This window comes from Cyprinus carpio, chromosome B8 (assembly GCF_018340385.1).
Source record: "Cyprinus carpio isolate SPL01 chromosome B8, ASM1834038v1, whole genome shotgun sequence".
Classification (NCBI taxonomy): Eukaryota; Metazoa; Chordata; class Actinopteri; order Cypriniformes; family Cyprinidae; genus Cyprinus; species Cyprinus carpio.
The window spans coordinates 7543860-7565350 of record NC_056604.1 but is presented as its reverse complement, the minus strand read 5'-3'; the positions used below and the strand labels follow the sequence as shown (position 1 = coordinate 7565350).

Here is a 21491-nt window from a genome sequence, read left to right as displayed (position 1 = left end):
ACATAATGTTCCAGTGTATCAGCAGTCAGACAGGTTTAATGAGTTCCAATTGCACTGATTTCATAATGAGGAGTGTCATACAGAGAGAAAGACCCAGAGCTAAGATTGAAGGACAGAAACAGGAAGAGATGATTGTTGTTATGAGATGTTAGAGATGACTCTTCTAGTCGTGATTGTGTGTGGGGAAAAAAGGGACTGGACTGGACTTATGGGTATACTTTGTGTTATATCAGTATTGGCTACATCTGTTGGAATTAGTTAAGAGCACAAGCCATGTTTCCCATCTGAAAAAAAATCTCAGCCTCAACCAGCTGGTTAAATTCTAGCTCAGGGATGCTCAATCCTGTTGCTCGAGATCTAATTACCTGCAGAGTTCAGTTCCAGCCCTGCTCAAAAACAACTCTCTGTAATTATGAAGTGCTGCTGAAGATATTAATTGGCTGGTTCAGTTGTATTTGATCAGGGTTGGAACTGAACTTTGCAGGAATGTAGTTCTCCAGGAACAGGATTGTGCACCCTTGGTCTAGCTGGCTCGGAGCTCCTAGACTGACCTACTGAAAATTGCCCAAATCCATCTATAACCAAACAGACCAGGTTAAGATGTAAACCTGGCCTGATCTATTGTCTGGTTATAGAGGGATTTTGGGGAGTTCGGGAACGAGTTCAGCTTCCTGACAGCCTGATGAATGAAGCTGTCCTTCAGTCTGCTGGTCCTGGCCTGGAGACTCCGCAGTCTCCTCCCTGATGGCAGTAGGCTGAAGAAGCTGTGTGATAGGTGAGTGGGATCACCTGCAATGCAGAGGGCTTTGCGAGTGAGACGGGTTCCGTAAATGACCTGGAGGGAGGAGAGACACCAACGCAGCAGACTGAAAAAAAGGTTGGAGTTGTGTGATGGTGTGCAGTCGTGGGTCAGCAGAGTGAAGAGGAGGGGGCTCAGCACACATCCTTGGGGGGCCCCAGTGTTCAGTGTGATGGTGCTGGATGTGTTACTGCCGACCCGTACTGCCCGAGGTCTTCCAGTCAGAAAGTCCAACAGCCAGTTGCACAGCGAAGTGTTGAGTCCCAGCTGGACCAGTTTGTAAAAGAGCTGTTGAGGTATGATTGTGCTGAATGCTGAACTGAAGTCTATGAACAGCATTCTGACGTATGAGTCTTTTTTCTCTAGATGTGTGAGTGCTGAGTGGAGGGCAGTGAAGATGGTGTCATTAGTCGAGCGGTTGGACCTATATGCAAACTGGAAGAGGTCCAGGGAGGCGGGGAGGGCAGACTAGATATGGTGCATGACTAGCTGTTCAAAGCACTTCATGAGAATAGGAGTAAGTGCAACTGGACAGTAGTCATTGAAGCAGGATGGAGACGGCTTCTTCGGGACTGGAATGATGGTGGTAGCTTTGAAGCATGTGGGAACAACAGCCTGACTAAGCGAGATGTTGAAAATGTCTGTGAAGACATCAGTGAGTTCCGCTGAACAGTCTCTCAGTACACGCCCAGGAATGTTGTCAGGACCCGGAGCTTTGCATGCATTGATCCTGCTGAAGGATCTCCTCACGCTGTCTGGGGTCAGTATCATCACCTGGTCATCGGGAGGAGGTGGAGTCTTCTGTGCACTGGTGCTGTTTTGTTCCTCAAAGCGAGTGAAGAAGGCATTCAGCTCGTTCAGCAGGGAGATGTTGCTAACCATGGTTTTACTACAAATAAAAGCAAAAAACATTAATTAACCACAAATTAACCATGGTTTTGCTACACTAACCATAGTTTAAATATGGTATTTGTAAGCACTAAAAAAATGCTGGGTTAAAAATAACCCAACTTGGGTTATTTGGCAACACAGCAGTGGGTAAATATTGGACAGAACACATGCTTGGTTATTCTGACCCAGGTTGTTGGGTTAAATGTTTTTACCTACTATGCTGGGTTGTTTTATTGAAGTCAACTTTTGTTAAAAATTACTATATTGTTGGCTTAAATTGAAATAAATAATCACACACAGAATTACTAGAGGCAACAGCAATAATCAAAATATGAACATTTATTAATAAGCAAGAACATATATGGACAAAAATATTACAATATTAAAACAAACATTTCAAAGAAGCATTTTAATTGACGTGTATTCAACCGTTCTCTTGAATGCCTTTTTACCGAAAAGGTGCTGCTGTTCGCCGGGGGAACTGGGAACCTCAGACGAGGTACCGAGGTAAAAATGACACAACAAGCTGAACCCAGCATTTTGGTAAAAAAAAAAATTAAAATAACCCCCAGCACTTTTTAGAGTGCTGGAAAAACTACCCAGCACCTGGGTCAAAATATAAAAAAACGACCCAACAGGCTGAACCCAGCATTTTTTAGAGTGTAGTAAAACTGTGATTACACAAATGGTAATCAATCAATATGCCAAAAACATGATTACTATACATTTACTATAATAAAACCATAGTTCATTTTTGTAAGGGATCAGCTAAACTGTTGTGGCAACTTAGTATCAATTTAGCAGCATTTAAAAAATGCTTAAAATCCAGTTTGAAAGTGGGACTGTGTGGTTTTGGTTATATAGAACAAGTTATATTAACCACATACCTTTTTTTACTCTTAAATCAAGTACTTGTATTTCCATTCTTGAAAGACTCCATAACTTGAAAATGCTAATGCTAACTGCTAGGTACTGTAGGTAGCTTTCATGCATCAGAACTGCAAAGTTCAAACTCCTCAAACTCCTTACTCACAGTAGCCATCAAAAAAATGGTGTTTGTCTGTCACTTATAAATATATTTGCTCTTGTGGCCGACACTTTTATCCAAAGCAACTTACAATGCAGTAAAGGCATATGTTTTCTTAGTATGCATGTTCTCTGGGAATCAAGTTCACAAAAAAACAACTGAGCTGCAAGAACATAAAAATGTAAACTAATGTTGCTGTTGTTGTTTTTTCAATGTCTCTGCAGGAATCCTCATATTCATTTGCACTGAAATGCCTTATTAGCCTCTCCACTGTAATTCTGCTCTGTCTGATCATTATGTACCACGCACGAGAGATTCAGGTAAGTAGCCGACTCAGCTTTGGAAGCCATAAACAAGAGCAGAGACTGAGACAGGAGCCTAAAAGATTACAGAGGAAGCACTTATGCCAATTCCTAATGACTTGTAGTAGCAGCAGAATAAAACTTGCCCTGGCTTTTGTATTTCCTGATATCTGCATTCATCGTCTGTGCTTTTTTTTTTTACCTATCCATTAAGAGGTCTTTATAGAGAAGACACTGATTTTGATTAATGATGGTATTACAAGTGGGGCTTATGGCTAATAGGAGATGTAATTTAATACAGGCCTGTCAATCAGTTGCTTTGTGAGCAATATTTAATGACTTGGAACATCAGTTGATGGTCAAATTACTGAATGGATGAACAATTAAAAAACCTTTATTCCTGATTGCAGCTTGTGTACATTACATTCGTTGAAACAAAAGAGAAGAATTCCATATTATAGTCATAATACTAAAACCACAGAGAATGCTTTCAGATAATATATTATTTATATTGTTTATATTGTATTATGTCAGTTTATATATCATATGTTCGTATGCATGTATACTGTATGTATGTGTGTGTGTGTGTGTGTGTGTGTGTGTGTGTGTGTATACGTTTATTTGTTTAGATTTTTTGCTATTGTTATATTATATATTCTAGTACTTATTATATAACATAATTTTAGACTATTAAATAGCATCTAAACATGTTTAAAACGAGGTAAATGTACCTGATAGAATTGTATAGTGTGTGTGTATGTGTGATTGTGTGTTTGTGCACATATATGTACATTTATAGTTCAATCAGGTAAATTTAATCTTGTTTTTATTTTAATTTTATATAATATATTGTATGTAATATATATGTAGTATATCTAATATCGATTCTCATACAATTCTTCCAGGCAAATTAAATATGTTTGCATTTTTTAATGACAAATTGCAATTTTTGCAAATGAAGATCATAGTTATGCTGCAGGACACTTCAGTGCCTTCAAATTTGTTGTTTCCTTCTAACGTTTAGCTCTTTATGGTTGACAATGGAGCAGACGACTGGCGGATAGCCATGACATACGAGCGTATCCTGTTCATCGTTTTGGAGCTGCTGGTGTGTGCCATCCACCCCATTCCAGGTCAGTACGTCTTCACCTGGACCGCCCGCCTGGCCTTCACCTACACCCCATCTGTGGCGGATGCAGACGTGGACATCATCCTCTCCATCCCCATGTTCCTGCGGCTGTATCTGATTGGCCGGGTCATGCTCCTGCACAGTAAGCTCTTTACGGACGCCTCATCACGCAGTATCGGAGCCCTCAATAAGATCAACTTTAACACACGCTTTGTCATGAAGACTTTGATGACTATCTGCCCAGGCACAGTCCTGCTGGTTTTCAGCATATCATCATGGATCATTGCTGCCTGGACTGTGCATGTCTGTGAGAGGTGAGATAAACCTTTGATTTCTGAAGAAACACTGTTTGTGCCTGGACTAGTAATGGAATATTCCACCTAAAAATGAACTCACTTTCTTCCTTCTACAATCTAAAAAAGATTTTGGAAACACTTCACAGTAAGGTTCCATTTGTAAACAGTAGTTAACTACATTAGTTAACATTAACTATCAATAAAAAAATATTTCTAAAGCATTTATTAATCTTAGTTCATGTTGATTCCAACATTTGCTAATACATTATTAAAATCAAAAATTTTATCTACTAATATTTTATTGACCTGAGCTAACATGGACTAACAACGAACAGTTAATGTTAACAAAGATTATTAAATACTTAACAATGTATTGCTCATTGTTAGTTAATGCATTAAATATAGTTAACAAATGGAGCCTTATTGTAAAGTGCTACAGATATTTTCGCAAAGATTATTGGAGTAGTTTTTACAAGAAATTCTATATCAGTCTTTCTACTTTAAACTTTCATGTTTAATTTATTGTTTTACTTGCCATTTCTTAGGTAAAAATTGTACAAAATAAATCCTACACCATATTTTTCAGTGTGTGGAACACAAAATGTGAAGTTCTCTGAAAATATCTCTTTTTCATATATTGTAAGTGAATGAGGCCGTCAAACTCCAAAATGACAAAATAAGCACCATTAAAGTGCCAAATTTCACTCATGCACTATTTCTATGTCTTGTGAAGTCATTCAATAAGTTGTGTGATGAACAGATCAAAATTATAACCTAGAGCCAAAAAGCTGACATGCTGTTTTTGTTGTCCGTAATGCTTTTCTAGTCCATTTCAAAATTTATTAGAAGTAGGAGAACAGTGTCTTAAATTTCAGTCTGTTTCTCACTCAAAGCTATTATATGACTTCAGAAGTATTGGAATATGGCACATATATGGACATATATCGATACTTCTATGGTGCTTTTTTCATTATTTTAAAGCAAGTCCCCATTTACTTTTATTATATTATAATAAGAACTCAGGATATGCTTCCACAGAAAAGACGATGTCTAATGGGTTCAAAATAACATTTTTCGAGTTAATAATGACAGATTTTTCATTTTTGAGTGAATAATTCCTTTATGTAGTTCTTTCCTTCCAACGCAAGACCCAATGTTGTTGCTTTTAAATGTGATATCAGTGGCAAGCGGATGTGTGCGTGTTTCATTGTTCACGGTTTTGTTCTATGTTTTTCCCACATGGCTGCTGCTGGATAGGGGTCCAAAGTGAGTCTGTGATCTGCAAGGAAAAACTATCACTTGGCTCTTAGCTTCTGCTCATCTCTCTTGATGAGCTATACTGGCAAAACAGCAAATTGCTGGCATCCTGGAAATCCCAAATTCTGTTTATATCCAAATTCAGTTCCATGTGTTTTCTCCTGTAAATTGTCTGTCATCTTATAGCCTCTGATATAGAGTGGTCTTAGCGTTGGGTAATTAGATTTTTGAGTCATTCTTTGGATTTTGGGATTTTCACACAGCTGACACCATGTGTCAACATGGTGGTCATCATGTTCATGGCAGCCTGTTCTTTTCCTAAAGCGCTGTCAAATATTTGACCTTTTCTGGTGCTCTAAAGTGCTATTCTTACCAAGATACCATCTTGACCTAGACCTCGGGGGAGAGTAAAGATCCAGTGTGTTTTCATGACCCATAAACATAGAGAGAGCAGCACAGCCATGCTAATCAGGTCATCCTGAGCCCTTTAGCCAGGTTCTGCACCCACTTCTTACCCATTAGACTATATGTGTTACGTCACCCACCTGCTATTTCTTCACTGCACTGCACCACAACAATTGTCCATAGTGTACATTAAATATAGGTTTTCTTCAACTATGGCCACATTTAACCCTGACTTATAGAATACAGACACACTTTTCACATCCCTGTAAGTTTATTTAATTTGTGTACTAACAAAGTTTAACAGCTGACATAAATGCATCACATGAGAATTGCTGTTATTTCTTTTTTCACCACAGAGTTTAATAGCATCCTATTCTAAACATTTTTCCCCACACAAAATTACAGCATTTTGTGTTGATAGTAATATTTTTCATTGTTTCACTAAGGTACATATTTATCAGTTGGTCATGATGCAGAGGACTGGTATATTTCTTTTCACACATAAGAAAAAAAATTATGAAATAAAAAAAACTGTTAAATAAAAGATATTGACATATAAAAATGGTTTGATGATTATAGATTTTAAAATACAATATTTTTATAATGCTTTTTCATATTTTATGACTGAAAACAATTATTTACATTTTTTAAATAATCTTAAAATGAAATAATTAATTTAGTTTTTAAACCTGATCTGAGGTACAAAATCATCCCTTTAATTATCTTTTTCTGCACTTTCATTCACACTTTTTCCCCCACACAATATTAAAGCATGGTTGTTAGTGATTTGTCTTTGTTTTACATGGTAATAGCTTCACTAAGGTAAAACTTTATCAGTTGGATCAATTTAGAAAATGGATTTTTTTTGCAGTGTGGTTGAGAAAAAGTGCTGTGGACACCAACCAAGCTAATGTGCTAGCCAGGTGTCATGCTAGCTTGTTATTTTTCTGTTACAGTTAGAGTGGATGAATTTGTCGGAGGAAGGGAGAGGTGCTTTATCAGCACCTTTAGAACCCTCTGAGACTCTGTATTTCCCTTTACTTCACCCCTAAGTGGCCACAGCTTCTTCACTTTAAATCATTTGTCGGCAGGCTAGTCTACTGGCCTCATTTAATAGCACTCAAGCTAATGAGTCCTCAGTTAAATTCATGAGCATAGAAGCTGGACGCTCACTGATAGATTAATTCGAACATAAATGTAGAGTTACTCCATAGTCAGCACATGGACATATTGTTCATGCTGATGGAACATGGATTTGAGGCCAAGAGTAGACCTTGTTCTGTAACTTTGACATCTTCATCATTTTTTTTTTTATAGTTTTATTCCATACATTCGGTGTTTAGGGTGAGTGTTTCTGGAACTGTGTGGACTGTTTTGTTATGAATGCTGGAAGAATCAACATAGATGGTATGCTGTTCCCTTTACACAAAAATTCCACATTATACCCCAAAAAAGTCACAAAAAAAAATAATAACTACTGATATTATTATTGTTGCTACTGTGCCAAGCTTTCAGAATGTTTCTACCATTTTATTTACATTTTTAACCTGCAAATACCAAGTCACCACAGATTTATTCTAGTAGCAGTTACTGCAATAACTGGCAGTTACTGTGGTAAATTTCTGTATGGGTCAAATCTATGTTTAAGATTCTGTGATATGTACAAGTGAAGCTCTCTGAAGTTCTCTGATTGGAGATAATGCTAAAGTGACTTGGTTGAAACCAACTGCCTGAATGCTCTTATGTGCCCCATACTGTCAGAGCAGTGCATTATCCGAGTTCATGGCAGCTTTGGATTTGTTTACACTGCCAGCATGTTTTTCCATATACCCTTTTTATCCTCGTGTAATGGACTGTGACTCCCACAACAGTTTTACATGGACGCATTCTCCACAGCAGACCGAGCTAGAACACTGGGGAACAAGAGCAAGCCATCTAATAGGCCCTGGCTGCCCTCTCGTTCATACGAGCAGAATATGGACAGCACTTCTTTGAAATTACATATACAAAGGCACCTTGATTTATATTTGGGCTGTCCGCCTTTTTATTCAGTGTGGTCGGGCCTGAATATTGATATATGCTGCTGCATTCAATACTTGATATTGATATTGCACTTTAGGTCGCCTTTAAGATTACCCTTCAAATGTAATTGGGCTTCTCAAAGACCCCTAATGCAAAGTGTACCTGTATATTTGAGCTGTGCAACAGTGTCAATGTGCAGAGCTGCTCAAATTTCAAAGGGACTGTTTGTACTTACAATGCATCCCAAATCACATACTTATGCACTATGCTATCACGTTTTGTAGTATACAGTAAATAGTGTGAGTAGTGTGTTCACACTGAAAATTCCAAAAAGCGAAGTGTGGAATGTTGGACACTTGATGCACTCAACTGTCGCAGCTTTAATTACATAACGAAGGGGGAGGGGCTGTCAGACTCCAATTATGAATGACAAAATAACCTTATATAATTCATACACAGCATGGTTGAGTACATAGTGCATAAGTACGTAGTATATGAGTGCATAGTGTATAGTGCGTCATTTGGGACGCAGCTTAAGTGTTGTAACTATAGTATGGGACAAATCAATGAAAAAAAAGAAATAAAAAAAAAATCCCCAGGTTAATTTTGTTTGTAAAGGAAAATGTAGCTACTATTGTGTTTATTCATTTATTTAAATGTGTTTAATTATTAAAAATAAAAATTATTAAAAGAATATAATGAGTTAATTTTGATTATAACCTAAACTGATATACAAGATGCACATTTTTTCATTTCATTTTGTTTGTTAATGTAAATGTAAGTTTTATTATATGTAATGTTATATTTATTAATTTATTTAAAATTATTGAAATTATATAAATAATCTATATAAACATAATAAAGTCATTCATTCTTTCACATTTGAACCTGAACTGACATACAATAACCACTAATAATTATTTTATAGATATTTATAATAATTATTCTATAATAATATTATAAAAAATAAAAAAAATAATAAATTAATTTAGATTTGAACCTGAACTAATGTACAAGAATCAATTCAAGTATTTTGCTTTAGTTCATTTTGTTTGTCAACATAAATGTAGCTACTATTATATTGCTTAATTTATTACAATTATTTTAACAATGTAAATAAAATTAATGAATTTAGACTTTAACCTGACTCTAAAATAATCTTTTTTTCCCCTCATAATTCATATTAGTTAAATTTAGTAAAAAAAATTACAAACTCGTACTGGGGGCACCTTTGAAGACTTTTCTTTTTGAAAATGTATCCTGTAAGGTATTGATTAGCCACTCTTATCAAATTAATCCAAGCATTTTCTTGTCATTTTATCTCATCAGATACCATGATAAAGTGGAAGTCACCAGTAACTTCTTGGGAGCCATGTGGCTGATCTCCATAACCTTCCTGTCTATTGGTTATGGAGACATGGTGCCTAACACATACTGTGGGAAAGGAGTGTGTCTCCTTACTGGAATCATGGTGCGTCTCTCTTTTACCCTACTAATTATGTACAAATGATGCACAAGTCTTACATTTAAGACATTCATGTTCTTGCAAGTTTATCTGCATATATTTTTACAGTTATTAGTGTCCACTCAGCCATAACATCATCAGGCCATAAAGCCATTTTGTAGAGGAACTGTATATTAAAATTTAATTTTTTAGATATTTACACCCTTGTGAGTTTATCCGCATATTTTTTACAGTAATTAATGCCCACTCAGCCATAACGCCATCAAGCTGTGAAGCCATTTTATAGAGGAACTGCATTTAAAAAGTGATTTTGCTATGATTTGTGTTGTGTGTCTGTGTGTGTTTTCAGGGGGCCGGTTGCACTGCCCTAGTGGTGGCTGTCGTAGCCAGGAAGCTAGAGCTCACCAAGGCTGAAAAGCATGTCCATAACTTTATGATGGACACTCAACTCTGCAAAAGAGTGAGCATGTTTTAATATACAGATTTGTAGCTAAGTGAAAACCAAGTTAGAATAAAATCAATGTTAAACAGAGTAGTCAAACTCACTGCAAAAAGCACTTTGGGCCAAATGTTGATGCTGCATAAGCTGTGGAAACTAGCCAACATTCTCTTGATGAGGTCATTTTCTAGACAAAACCTGGCAAGCAGATCGCACCCATATCGCTAATTCACCAGAACCTTCCAGAGTCTACAACTACAGTAGTAGTACTTAATGCTGTATTTCAAGAGCATTAACTTTAAATATTTTTTATGGCGTAGTAAGTTACCAAACATACTGTACGTCTTTCTATCCACACTAGCTGTAGTGATGTTTTAAAGGCATAGTTCACCCAAAAAATGAAAATTCTGTCATTAATTACTCGCCCTCACATTGTTCCAAACCCGTAAAGACCTTTGTTTATCTTTAGAACACAAATTAAGATATTTTTGATGAAATCCGAGAGCTTTCTGACCCTGCATAGACAGCAACCAAACTGAAACGTTAAGACCTAAAAAGGTAGCAAGGACATTGTTAAAATAGTCCATGTGACATCAGTGGTTCAACTAGGAAAACAAAAATATTGACTTTATTCAACATTTTCTTCATGTCAGATGCATTGCAGTGTATGGAGGGTCAGAAAGCTCTCGAGTTTCATCAAAAATATCTTAATTTGTTTTCAGAAGTTGAATGAGGGTGAGTAGTTAATGACAGAATTTTCATTTTTGGGTGAACTGTCCCTTCAAAATGAATATTTAATATAAGTTTCTTATCTGGACTTCATTTGCTCACAGGTGAAAAACACGGCTGCTAATGTACTCAGGGAAACATGGCTCATCTACAAACACACAAAGCTTGTGAAGAAGATTGACCATGCCAAGGTCCGGAAACATCAGCGCAAGTTTCTGCAGGCCATTCACCAGTACGTATTTTTGCAAGATTTAATCTTTGTAATCTTCCTTTTGCTATGTGTGCTGTCTGCATTTGTATTTTATATGAGAGGAGATATAAATCTACATTTTATGGTGCTTAAAACTGAATTTAGTTCAAGGTCTCGCTTTCTAGTTTAGGGAATCTTCTCACATATAGTTTTTTTATATGGAGTTTTGGTAATGGAATTGAACCTTTTAGACTGAATAGACTCAACCTCTTATTTCCTTTCTAAATAATTGCCACAGCATTTTAGGATCTTTGGAGTTTTACCTGTCAGATCATGGGATGAAATCTTGATGCTGATGATGCCAAAAATAAAAGAAGTTAGGGATAGTACACAAACAGTATATCAGACAAAATTGTGTGCATAAATGACCAAATGCACTTTTTGGTTAAAAATTACTGACTTGGTGAGATGTAAACTCTACTTAAGTAAATGTAAAAAATATAAAATGAAAAAAGATTTTTCTCACAATATCAGTCCAGTGCATTGGAACTTAAAGTGTAAATGCAGCATGCCACTGCCTATTATCATGTTAATATTGATTAAACCGTAATATTGGCAAAGAAGAAGAGAGAACCCACTCACTGCTGTTAATTATTGCCTTGTTCTTTATTGCTGACTGTCTATTTGTTTACTTAATTGAGATATATTCAAAGGCTACGTGCCATTGCTTTCATTTAATTTGTTTATATTTATATTAATATTTCACTTTTTAAGTAAAAGTGTGTGTTTCATAGCATATTAGTTAATGCTTTGAAACTTTTATGGAGCATAATGAAATAATTTTGGCATTGTGACATTCAGACAATAACCTGGATGTATGATAGAGAAGATCTTTTTTATATATATTGTTCAATATTATGAAAATTGACGTGACAAAAATGTTGCTAAAGGGCCTGGCGATGCAAATCGAATTAGTTTCTTATTTCAAGTCAGTCATAAAAGTTTGAAAGTTTTTTGGTGTGGTGTGCAACTTGAGGTTTTTAAAAAAATGTATTCTGTGTTCCATTTGTTTTGCCTTAAATCACTGCAGAGCTCAGAAGTAAGTCATGTCTTCTCTTTTTCCTTACCATTGGAACCCTTTTTCATTTTTATAAGTCTTATTCAGCAATATCAACCTACATGATGAACATTGAAAACATTTGAAGCTGGGCACCATTTTTATTTAGCATTGATATCCATTAATGGTGTTTGGATGAATTACATTTACATGGTTTACTAACCTGTTAAGGTACTTAGAGGGAAAGGTTCTTCACATCTTCTCAGCTTCAAATTTATCAGATGCCACAATGTCGGAAATTCATTCATCTAGCCTGTACCAGATTTCCACAGAACCTCGCACTGCACTTTTAGTCTTTTAGATTCTTTTAGTCGTACCACCGTGTACGATCTGCTAGTCTGCTGGTCTGCAGTGTTTTCTTGCAAACACAAATCTATTGCAAATCATTCTTATGGAGATACTTTCAGAGAAATACCAAATGTGAATGTTATTAGACTGCATGGGAAGTTTAGACACAAACTTCAGCATTTAGAAATCATTTCCTTTCCCTTGGTTGGTTCGCTTTTAAAAAGGACAAATCGCCAAAGAAAAGAAAAGAAATCAATTCTGTCATTTACTCAACATCGTGTTGTTCCAAATGCATGTGAAATCTTTAATTTAACAGTTTTTTTTTTTGTTTGTTTGTTTTATTTTTTTATTTTGTCAAGAACGTGAAAGTTTATGAGAAAAATACTGAGGTTTAATTTGTGAATTGTTCATTTTAATCAGATTTAATTGAGTTGAATGAACTGCTTGACCATTTAATAAGTTAAAATGAATATAAATCATTAAAAAAAATACTAGCTACATTTATATTGACAAACAAAAATAACTGGATAAAAATCCCAAATAAATAAATTTTGTACCTCAGTTCAAGTATTTATTTACATTATTTAAAAAAAATTATTATTCAATAATAATATTGTATAATATTATCTACATTTATCTTCATAAACAAAAATAACAAAAATAACAAAAAACTCAGGACTGATTCATGTATTCAATTCAAGTCAAAATCTTAATTCTTTTATCTAAATTATTAATATTAATTAATTTATTAGATTTAATATTGTTTATTTTTTTAAATATACAATAATTAAAATTATTTGTTTATTATACCTCAGTTCAAAATCTAAATTAATTAATTAGTTAATTTAAATAATTGAAATAAATACAGTAGTAGCTTCATGTTCACATGAAAAAGAGTGATCAGTGCATTATACAAATGTTTTCTTTTTGTGTTGCACAGAAGAAAGAAAGTCATGCAGTTTTGGAACAACATACGGCTAATTAAATGCTGAAGAGAATTTTAATTTTTAGCTGAACTAATCCTTTAAGTGCAGTAACATTTTCTGGCCGTGTTATAGGTTCTCTGATGTGAATCGCCAGTCCTGCCTCTGTTTGGCACGCAGTCAAAGTGAAAGCGCAACTGCTGAGCACAACAATTCATTTATAATGTATTTGGCCTTCACTTTTACGAGACCACATAAACATTCCCTTGCCTAATGCATACAATCATAAAATTCTATAAATATATCTGCACTTGAAATGCTTCATAAACTCAGCAAATCGGCCTGTGTTGTGGAGAAGGTGACAACTGCATCTGGAGTGCAGGGAACTCTGGAGGTCTGGGTACAGAAACAAACAGACCAATTTTGGCCCTCCCAAAATTGAGAGTTCATCTTTGAAACAGTACAAGCACATGTGAAAAAGAGTACAAAGTGTCCATCTTTTATTTTCCATAAAGCTTGCACACTTGAGTTTTTCACACTTGTTTTTCGATTGGAGGGGGAGAGTTTGAAGCAAATGGCTGGTTGGGGCTGGTTTAGATTGCTTGGATAACTTTGGAGAGGACAGTATGTTTGAATAAGCCATCACATTATGTTTATATCCTGCATGTGAGTATCACTGACAAGCATTTTTCTCAAGAAATTGTTGTAAGATCTGACAAAATTCCTTGTTCTACAGTTACAAAACTCTCCTCACCATCTCCCCTTATTCATCAGGCACCTAAATTAGCCTAACTCTAGAGGAAAGCCCAGCTATGTGTATCTAGAGAGATTCTGGTGTTAGCTTTCTGTATTCATTAGGCACTGAAATTAGGTTAATGCTAATGCATCACTGCTAGCACATCTGTCATTAACATGGAGCACAAACCGCGTGTCCACCCATTCTGTGTCTTTATCAGTTCATCTGTTTCCATGTTACAACGGCTCCAGTCTGACACAATACAATGAATGTTTTCTGCTACACCCTATTGAGTTTCAATGTATGCGGTCACACTATTGACAAAGGTGGTGTTTAGTGTGCTCCTCCACACATTTCACAACACTCTCTACAAAAAAAATCTTTTATATCAATAACTCAAATTTTAAGCCCTTCCTCCAACCTCAAAAAACAACTAGCAATTAACCAAGGGGTGATCAGTCTTATATTTTGGATTCAGCTTAGACTAATCTACACTTTAATGTAACTGAATTTAAAAAAATTTGACCAGTCTAAAAGAACAAAATAAGACTGACTGACTAACTTTTAAGACCCGTCTAAACCTTTTATGCAGTCAGCCCCTGACCACAAGTATGTGAGTTTACATTTTTGAAAAAACAAATAACAATGCAGTTCTGAATCAAGCCTTTAATATTCAATAGAAATTAATTAAATTTTATACATATATATAATGAACTGAATAATTGAATTAATTTTTATATTTATGTATATTACAAAATGTATAAAGTAACATTTTTCTACTAAATTAAAATCAACCAAAAAAATCTCTATCTCAAACTAACGTTTTTAAAAATCGTTTTTTTAACAGTATGCTTTTATTACTATATAATGTCTAAATGCATTTCATTGCTGACCATTACATTTTGTTGAGAGTTTCTATATGGATCAGATCACCATCTAAAAAAATCTGCAGCACAGTTTCTTGACTTTGAGGTAGTTTTATAAAAACCATATGCTTATGGAGTTTAAGGACAATGTCTCAATTGTTGTTCTTTTCGACCCCTTCTTTTTTTATTTTACCTCCTGTGGCTGAATAAGTTTGCATGTGTGACTAGACCGAACTGGAATGTAAATGTTTGCATGTGGGCACATCATTTAATGGAAGAACATTCATAATGTACACTTTATACCCTCTAGATTTCAGCCTAATTATCAAACTCTGTTTCTTCCTCTTTTCCCTGCTAATTTCCCTGCTCTTTTCATTGACACTCCATCACAACCTCCTGCACTTGGTTTTGCACTCCTTCCTCTATAAACTCCTGTCTCCCTTGTATATCTGTTTGTCTTCTTTCCTTGTGGCCCATCTTTTTCTCTTTGTCTGTCCACCTGCTCCCTGGCTTCTTTTTTCCCAGACTGCGAAGTGTGAAGATGGAGCAAAGAAAGCTGAATGATCAAGCAAACACGCTGGTGGACTTGGCAAAGGTGTGTACAGTGTTTCTTATTGCATGTAAGCCTTAGTACATTTGTAGTACATGCTGGTTGTTTTGTAATATGGTCATGTACAGTAAGGACTGTGTATTTATTTTATGGATTTTAGATGTGGTTTATGTTTTAAATTGTGTATATTTTAATAGACTATGATTGTAAGCTATATATTATGTTCACCAAAGTGCAAAAGATTGGCGACAGTAAGATTTTTTTTTTTTTAATTAATACTTTTATTTAGTGTGGATGCATTAAACTGATCAAATGTGAAATTAAATATATTTATATTGTTACAACAATATTTCTATTTCAAATAAACCCTTTTTTAACTTTATATTCATCAAAGAACCCTGAATTTTCTTTTTTTTTCATGAACCTTTTCCACAAAATAATGAAGCAGCACAGCTGTTTTCAACATAAAAAGAAATGTTTCTTATACTGTCTATATCATTTATAATGGCTACTGAAAATTTAGCTTTGCATATATTACATTTTAAAACATGCCGGTATAAAACGGTTATTTTAAATTGTAATAATATTTCACAATATTTCTGTTTTTAACTGTATTTTTGATCAAGTAAATAGTCATAAAGTAGTCATGGTTAAAAACTTTTAAAAAATCTTGCAGATTTGATTTGATTTTTCAATACAAATAATGGGAATTTTATTTTAATTGGTTATTTGACAACATATTTGTGTAAATACATATTTTGTGTCTTTTAATTTGTAATATTATATTTTAAATGTTATATGTTTTTAAATGTTAAAATCTTAATATTTTAATTTTTGTAATCAGAAAAAAAAACGTACTTTCCATGCCAGTGGACAACACAGGATTTATGCTGTTTTTTTGTGTACTAATTGTGCTTATTACTTCTTCAGACACAGAATGTGATGTACGACCTTGTCTCAGAGCTGCAGGAGCGCAGTGAGGAGCTAGAAAAGCGGATCGGTCACCTAGAGGCAAAACTGGACTCCATAAACAGCAGTCTGCAGGCTCTGCCTGGCCTGCTCTCACAAGCCATACAGCAGCAACAGCACCACCTGCTGGACAGGCTGACCCAGCGAGGGTTCACTCTCACGACGCGACCCTCCTCACAGACCTCCGAACGCTCCTGGGCGTCATCCGTGCACCGACGGAGATCACCCTCTACTGCACCACACACGTCCTCCGATAGCGGCTAGCACGCTCTCACACACACCAAACCATACTCTAAACCTACACACACACACTCCTACACACCTCTGTCATCAACTAACACTGCTAAATATACTTTTAGTACTAAAACGTTAACAAGAATGACAACTCCAACACACTGGAATAAAATGTAACAAATTAACACATCATGGTAGAGATATGGTTTATGTTTAGCCATTGTATGGCTGTTTAAAGTTAGCTTTTTTGTAAAGCCCTTGTATAGTATGGACTGGATTCAGACTGCAGGGGGTGGAATGGATTTATATAGAGAGATTTAGTTTGGAAAAAGAGAATTCAATGAGCTAAACCCATGGAAACAAAGAGGACTGAGAAGAAAGGAAAATGCGAGAGAGGAAGTCGCCAGACAGGCAGTGATTACAGGTATAGGCTATGTTCTGAATAGCATACCAGCATGCTACTTATTCTTACTGCAGTATATATTTGTATACAGTGTACAGTATGCAAATTTTATGTATGCATTAAAATGCCCTACGACATTTGTTAGAGAACATCGCAGTGAATACCGTTTCCCACAATGCAATACATTCGGCTTTTCTTTTTCAGCATTATTTTTAGCATAAAACATAAGACAATTTTTGCCCAAACTTTAATTATCCCGCACTTGGTCCTTGGTTATTTCAGACCAAAAAAAAGTATGTTTTGAAATGTTTGAATTTAACAATAGTACAAAACTTGGTGTCTTTTGTGGCACTTACGATATGAAAAAAATTTATGTGGACATGATTAAATGAAAATATTTATTTATATTCTATTTATATAGAAATAAATAATTTAGAGGTGATTCTTATCTGAAATCCCCTCAAAATGCTTAATATTAAGGGATCAAACATTCAATGTTATAAGATCACATGACAACAACTACACATTTGCAGAATATTGCAAATTCAATGGAAGAAGTAGTACTGTAAACAGTATATATTGCACATTATTAAGTACTAAGCTGGTATTCTAATCCATTAAATAAAGGCTCGTAGAATTGTTGTTGAATTGTCCAGCTCACAGAAGCTGAGGAAGGGCCTTTGGAAGACTTGTATATCAAACTTTAGCCAGATATTAAGAAAATACCTTAAAAAACAAGCAAAAAAGATTAAATGTTATTGTCAAATGGATATTATTCAGACTAAAAAAATTAGCTAGTCCAATTCATCTGATAAATGTTTCCACATTACACATTTTCTTTATATTACACTGACCACATTCAAGGTCTAATAGAATAATATGCATTCGCTCTATAGGAATAAACAATATTCAGCACACTTTTTCCACTAGCAGGTGTAAAAGGCTGTTTAGTGTTTTACAGGAGCTGAATAACATTGAATATGATTCCAGCAGAGCTTCCAAGGGTCTTTAAAGCTCGGGCAATCTGTTAGACAGATTATGTCAGGATCTTCGCACGTTTCAATGCAAATGACGATGGAGCTGACCTATAGGATGGTTTTCTCTTAATTTTTCCTTTCTTTTCTTTTCTCTTCTCATTTTTTACAGAGATTCCTTTTTTATTATTTACCTAGATTTTTATAGCTTGTAGAGGATATACAAAATGTTACAGCAGAGTGGCAGCATAGATGAAAACATGCATTCCTTGATCAAAGACTTCCAAAAATTAATTTAAACAAAATGTAGAAGAGAACAACAGGAGATGAACCCCACACTTGGATATCATTACCACTTACATCAATTAACCAATTTGGTTCCCAGTTCTAGGTTTAGAATGAAAGCATCAAGATGTGATTGTCATTACGGGTTTGAAAAACAGCAAACTGCCTTTACTGTGTGTCTTTGGCCTTGTTGACCAAGCTGTAGCGGATTTACATAATGCTGGGCTCCAATATAAAGAAATAAATGAACAAATCCACTACCCGGTCACATTGCATTTTTATCAATCGTGTCTGCGTTGGACATGTTATCTACTTCTTAAATGGATTCTTCACTGGTTCAAATCCACTAACTTTTAACTTGGTCCATTTTAAGACAACAACAGTAGTAATGACGCAGAATGTGGTGCAAAACCTAAGAATAGCAGTTCCTGGATTACTCCCAGTTAACCATGTATAGAACATTTGTGCTGAAGAAAATGGACAGTATTTTTAGGCCACTCTGAACAAGCCACTTTAAAGCCTGTAACACAAGTGCATTTATATCTCTCATTGTTCACTCATCCATCATTTCCTCTGGAACTCCTCTGCTTTTGTGCATTCACTCATTATTTTATGGCTTGGCGAAACAAAATTTAAGAAATAGTTCACCTGAAAATGAAAATGTGCTGAAAATATACTCACTCTTAGGCCATCCAAGATGTAAATGTACTTTGTTTCTTTGTCGGAACAGATCTGGAGAAATTTAGCTTTACGTCACTTGCTCAGCAGTGGATCCTCTGCAGTGAATGGGTGCCATCAGAATGAGACTCCAAACATCTGATAAAAACATCAATTAATGTTGTGAAGTGAAAAGCTGGGTGTTTGTAATAATAATCTCTCCAGAATAGTCCTTAATCCATGATAATTCTTTCTCTGGTGAAAAACGTACATGCCCTGTTGTCCTCTCACATTAAATTCCACCACCATATTTGTTTATAACTGTTTTGAACTGTTTTTGATTGCTTAATCGGTTCATATTTCTCTTCTGATTCAAACGCAATGATATGGAAAGAGGGCTCATGTTTTAGTCGGAAGCAACGGTTTAAGGTAAAAAATGTCTTGATGGATTCGTTTATTACAAACACAAGTCATTAATTGATGGACTGGAGCTATGTGGATTATTGTGATGTTTTTATCAGCTGTTTGGGCTCTCATTCTGACGGCATCCATTCACTGCTGAGCAAGTGATCTAATGCTAAGTTTCTCCAAATCTGTTCCAATGAAGAAATTAGCTCATCTATATTTTGGATATCCTGACAGATAATGTAGGCCTACGTTACGTCACACTAAATACAGCGAATAACATTGCGGTAATGGCCCTCTAACTGTACATGATCTCTTGCGTATGCAGTTGTGAAAGTTGATATATTCAGTTAGTTCAAAGGAGTGGGTGCTGTGATCTGGATAAACGTGTCTCATCTCACCCTCATTGATATTCTTACTTGTATTATGTCTTGTTTTAGTAATTGACTATAGTGCTACAAAGCGCTTCAGTGACACACACGGCATGCATAAACGTGATCAAAATACAGTTAAATGCAGGTTAATAGCTATTTAGAATGAAGATCACTTTCTCAAATGATTGTACAATCACAGGCTCTGCCTAGTAGTGGTGTAATATTACAGTACATTAAGATATGATAGATAAAGCTTTATAAAAATGAAAGAAAAGAAAAAATGTACTTTTCAGAAATTCAGAAATTACTGCCTTTTGATGTGATTTATTTCATGTATCAAAAAATAACTGTATTTTTCTCCCTGCCTCTTTTCCCTCTCATTCAAATGACCTCATTTTTCTCTCTCAAAAACATAGGGAAGACTTTAGGGTAAAATGAGCTACAAGGTAAGATGATTCTTTGTTTCTAGGTTGCTAAACACAAAATAAACCATGTGAGAACATTTTCATGTAGGCAGTCTTTTTATATGCGGTGAAGGGTTGCATGTGGTGAATAAATATATGATATATAAAAGAAGGGATTCTTCCCTTTCCACACAAAAGTTCCAGTCTTGTCATGAGTTCGGATGATTTGGAGAAAACTGATAAACCACTTTTACACACATTACACTTTAGTTTGTTTAGTTTGTTGGTTCATCTCAACATCTCAACTTCCTCTATCTGTTCACAATTTCTCTGCCACAAAGCTGTTTTACACTGAAATTTTTCTGTCACACAGTTGTTTTGCTCCAAAAGTGCTCTGGTGTGTGGAAATTCCATCTGCATTAATATTTATAAAAAAAAAAAAAAAAGCTTTCTGCTTTTCCCCCTGCAGGTCTCTACTCAACACTCCTCCTAGGTCCAGTAGCTTTGCTCAGTGAGTATTTATTAATATTTAAAAACCAAAACAAATAAACCTGGCACATTTATCATGCAGGTTTGTTTTTCCCCTTGTTTAAAAGGGGACACTCTTAGTACCGCCAAGGGCACAGAAGTGATGTGAATTAATGGATTGATAAATTATTTATTACTTTATTCATTTCTTTAAAAAATGGAGTGCTTTTTGTCCAAATAGGGTAAAACACAAATCTTGGTCATGTTGCTGTTAAGCTCATTCTATGCTCTCAGCATCAAAAGATACTATTTCCAGAATCCCCATCTTATTAAAAAAAAATGTTAAGAGTTATATGAGAACAAAGAATCAGTTGTGTAATTTTTTTTATTATTATTATTATTCTATTCTTGCCTTATTTTTATTCTTTCACAAATCTGAAAGTAAGTGAAGTTAGCTAAGTTAACTATAGCCCGATGCATAAACTGCTTAGAAAAGCATCTGTTTCAATGGCAAGTTAGTCATCTATTTATACGTAAAAGTAAAACTGATTTGCCCTAGTTAACTGCTGGTTGGTCAAACTAGTTCTTAAGACTGTCTTAACACAGTGGCTATGCAACTGACCCCTGTTGTCATTCTGACATTCAACTTAATAACTATAAAAAAAATTAAGGCCTAAAGCATGGACATCTCCTTTTGTCCACAAATGGCCATGATGAATATTTTATTTTAGCAGCACTTTTAATAAGTTGCATAAGAAAACTTGCGCCATGTTTACGTCTCACCTTGTTTTATCCCATGCCATTCTTTGATTCTACGCAAGACGGCGCTATTGAACAGCTGTAGGCAAATGTTGCGCTTTAAAAATGTAATAAATCAATTGCCATTA

At 35.2% G+C, this 21491-nt stretch overlaps 1 protein-coding gene across 4 annotated transcripts in view; it reads left to right on the top strand.

Annotated features, from left to right (window-relative positions):
- Nucleotides 1-18553, top strand: part of kcnn1b (potassium intermediate/small conductance calcium-activated channel, subfamily N, member 1b) — a 31508-nt gene extending 12955 nt beyond the window's left edge. For 3 of the 4 annotated variants that reach the window (XM_042729459.1, XM_042729461.1, XM_042729462.1), the window contains exons 3-10: nt 2942-3037; nt 4044-4462; nt 9458-9599; nt 9943-10053; nt 10866-10993; nt 12042-12050; nt 15407-15476; nt 16362-18553. In XM_042729459.1, coding sequence (XP_042585393.1) covers nt 2942-3037; nt 4044-4462; nt 9458-9599; nt 9943-10053; nt 10866-10993; nt 12042-12050; nt 15407-15476; nt 16362-16664 — 1278 coding nt within the window. In that variant the 3' untranslated portion in view covers nt 16665-18553. The remainder of the gene's footprint in view (nt 1-2941; nt 3038-4043; nt 4463-9457; nt 9600-9942; nt 10054-10865; nt 10994-12041; nt 12051-15406; nt 15477-16361) is intronic. The other variant, XM_042729460.1, reaches the window with a different exon arrangement.
- The last annotated feature ends 2938 nt before the right edge of the window (nt 18554-21491 follow it).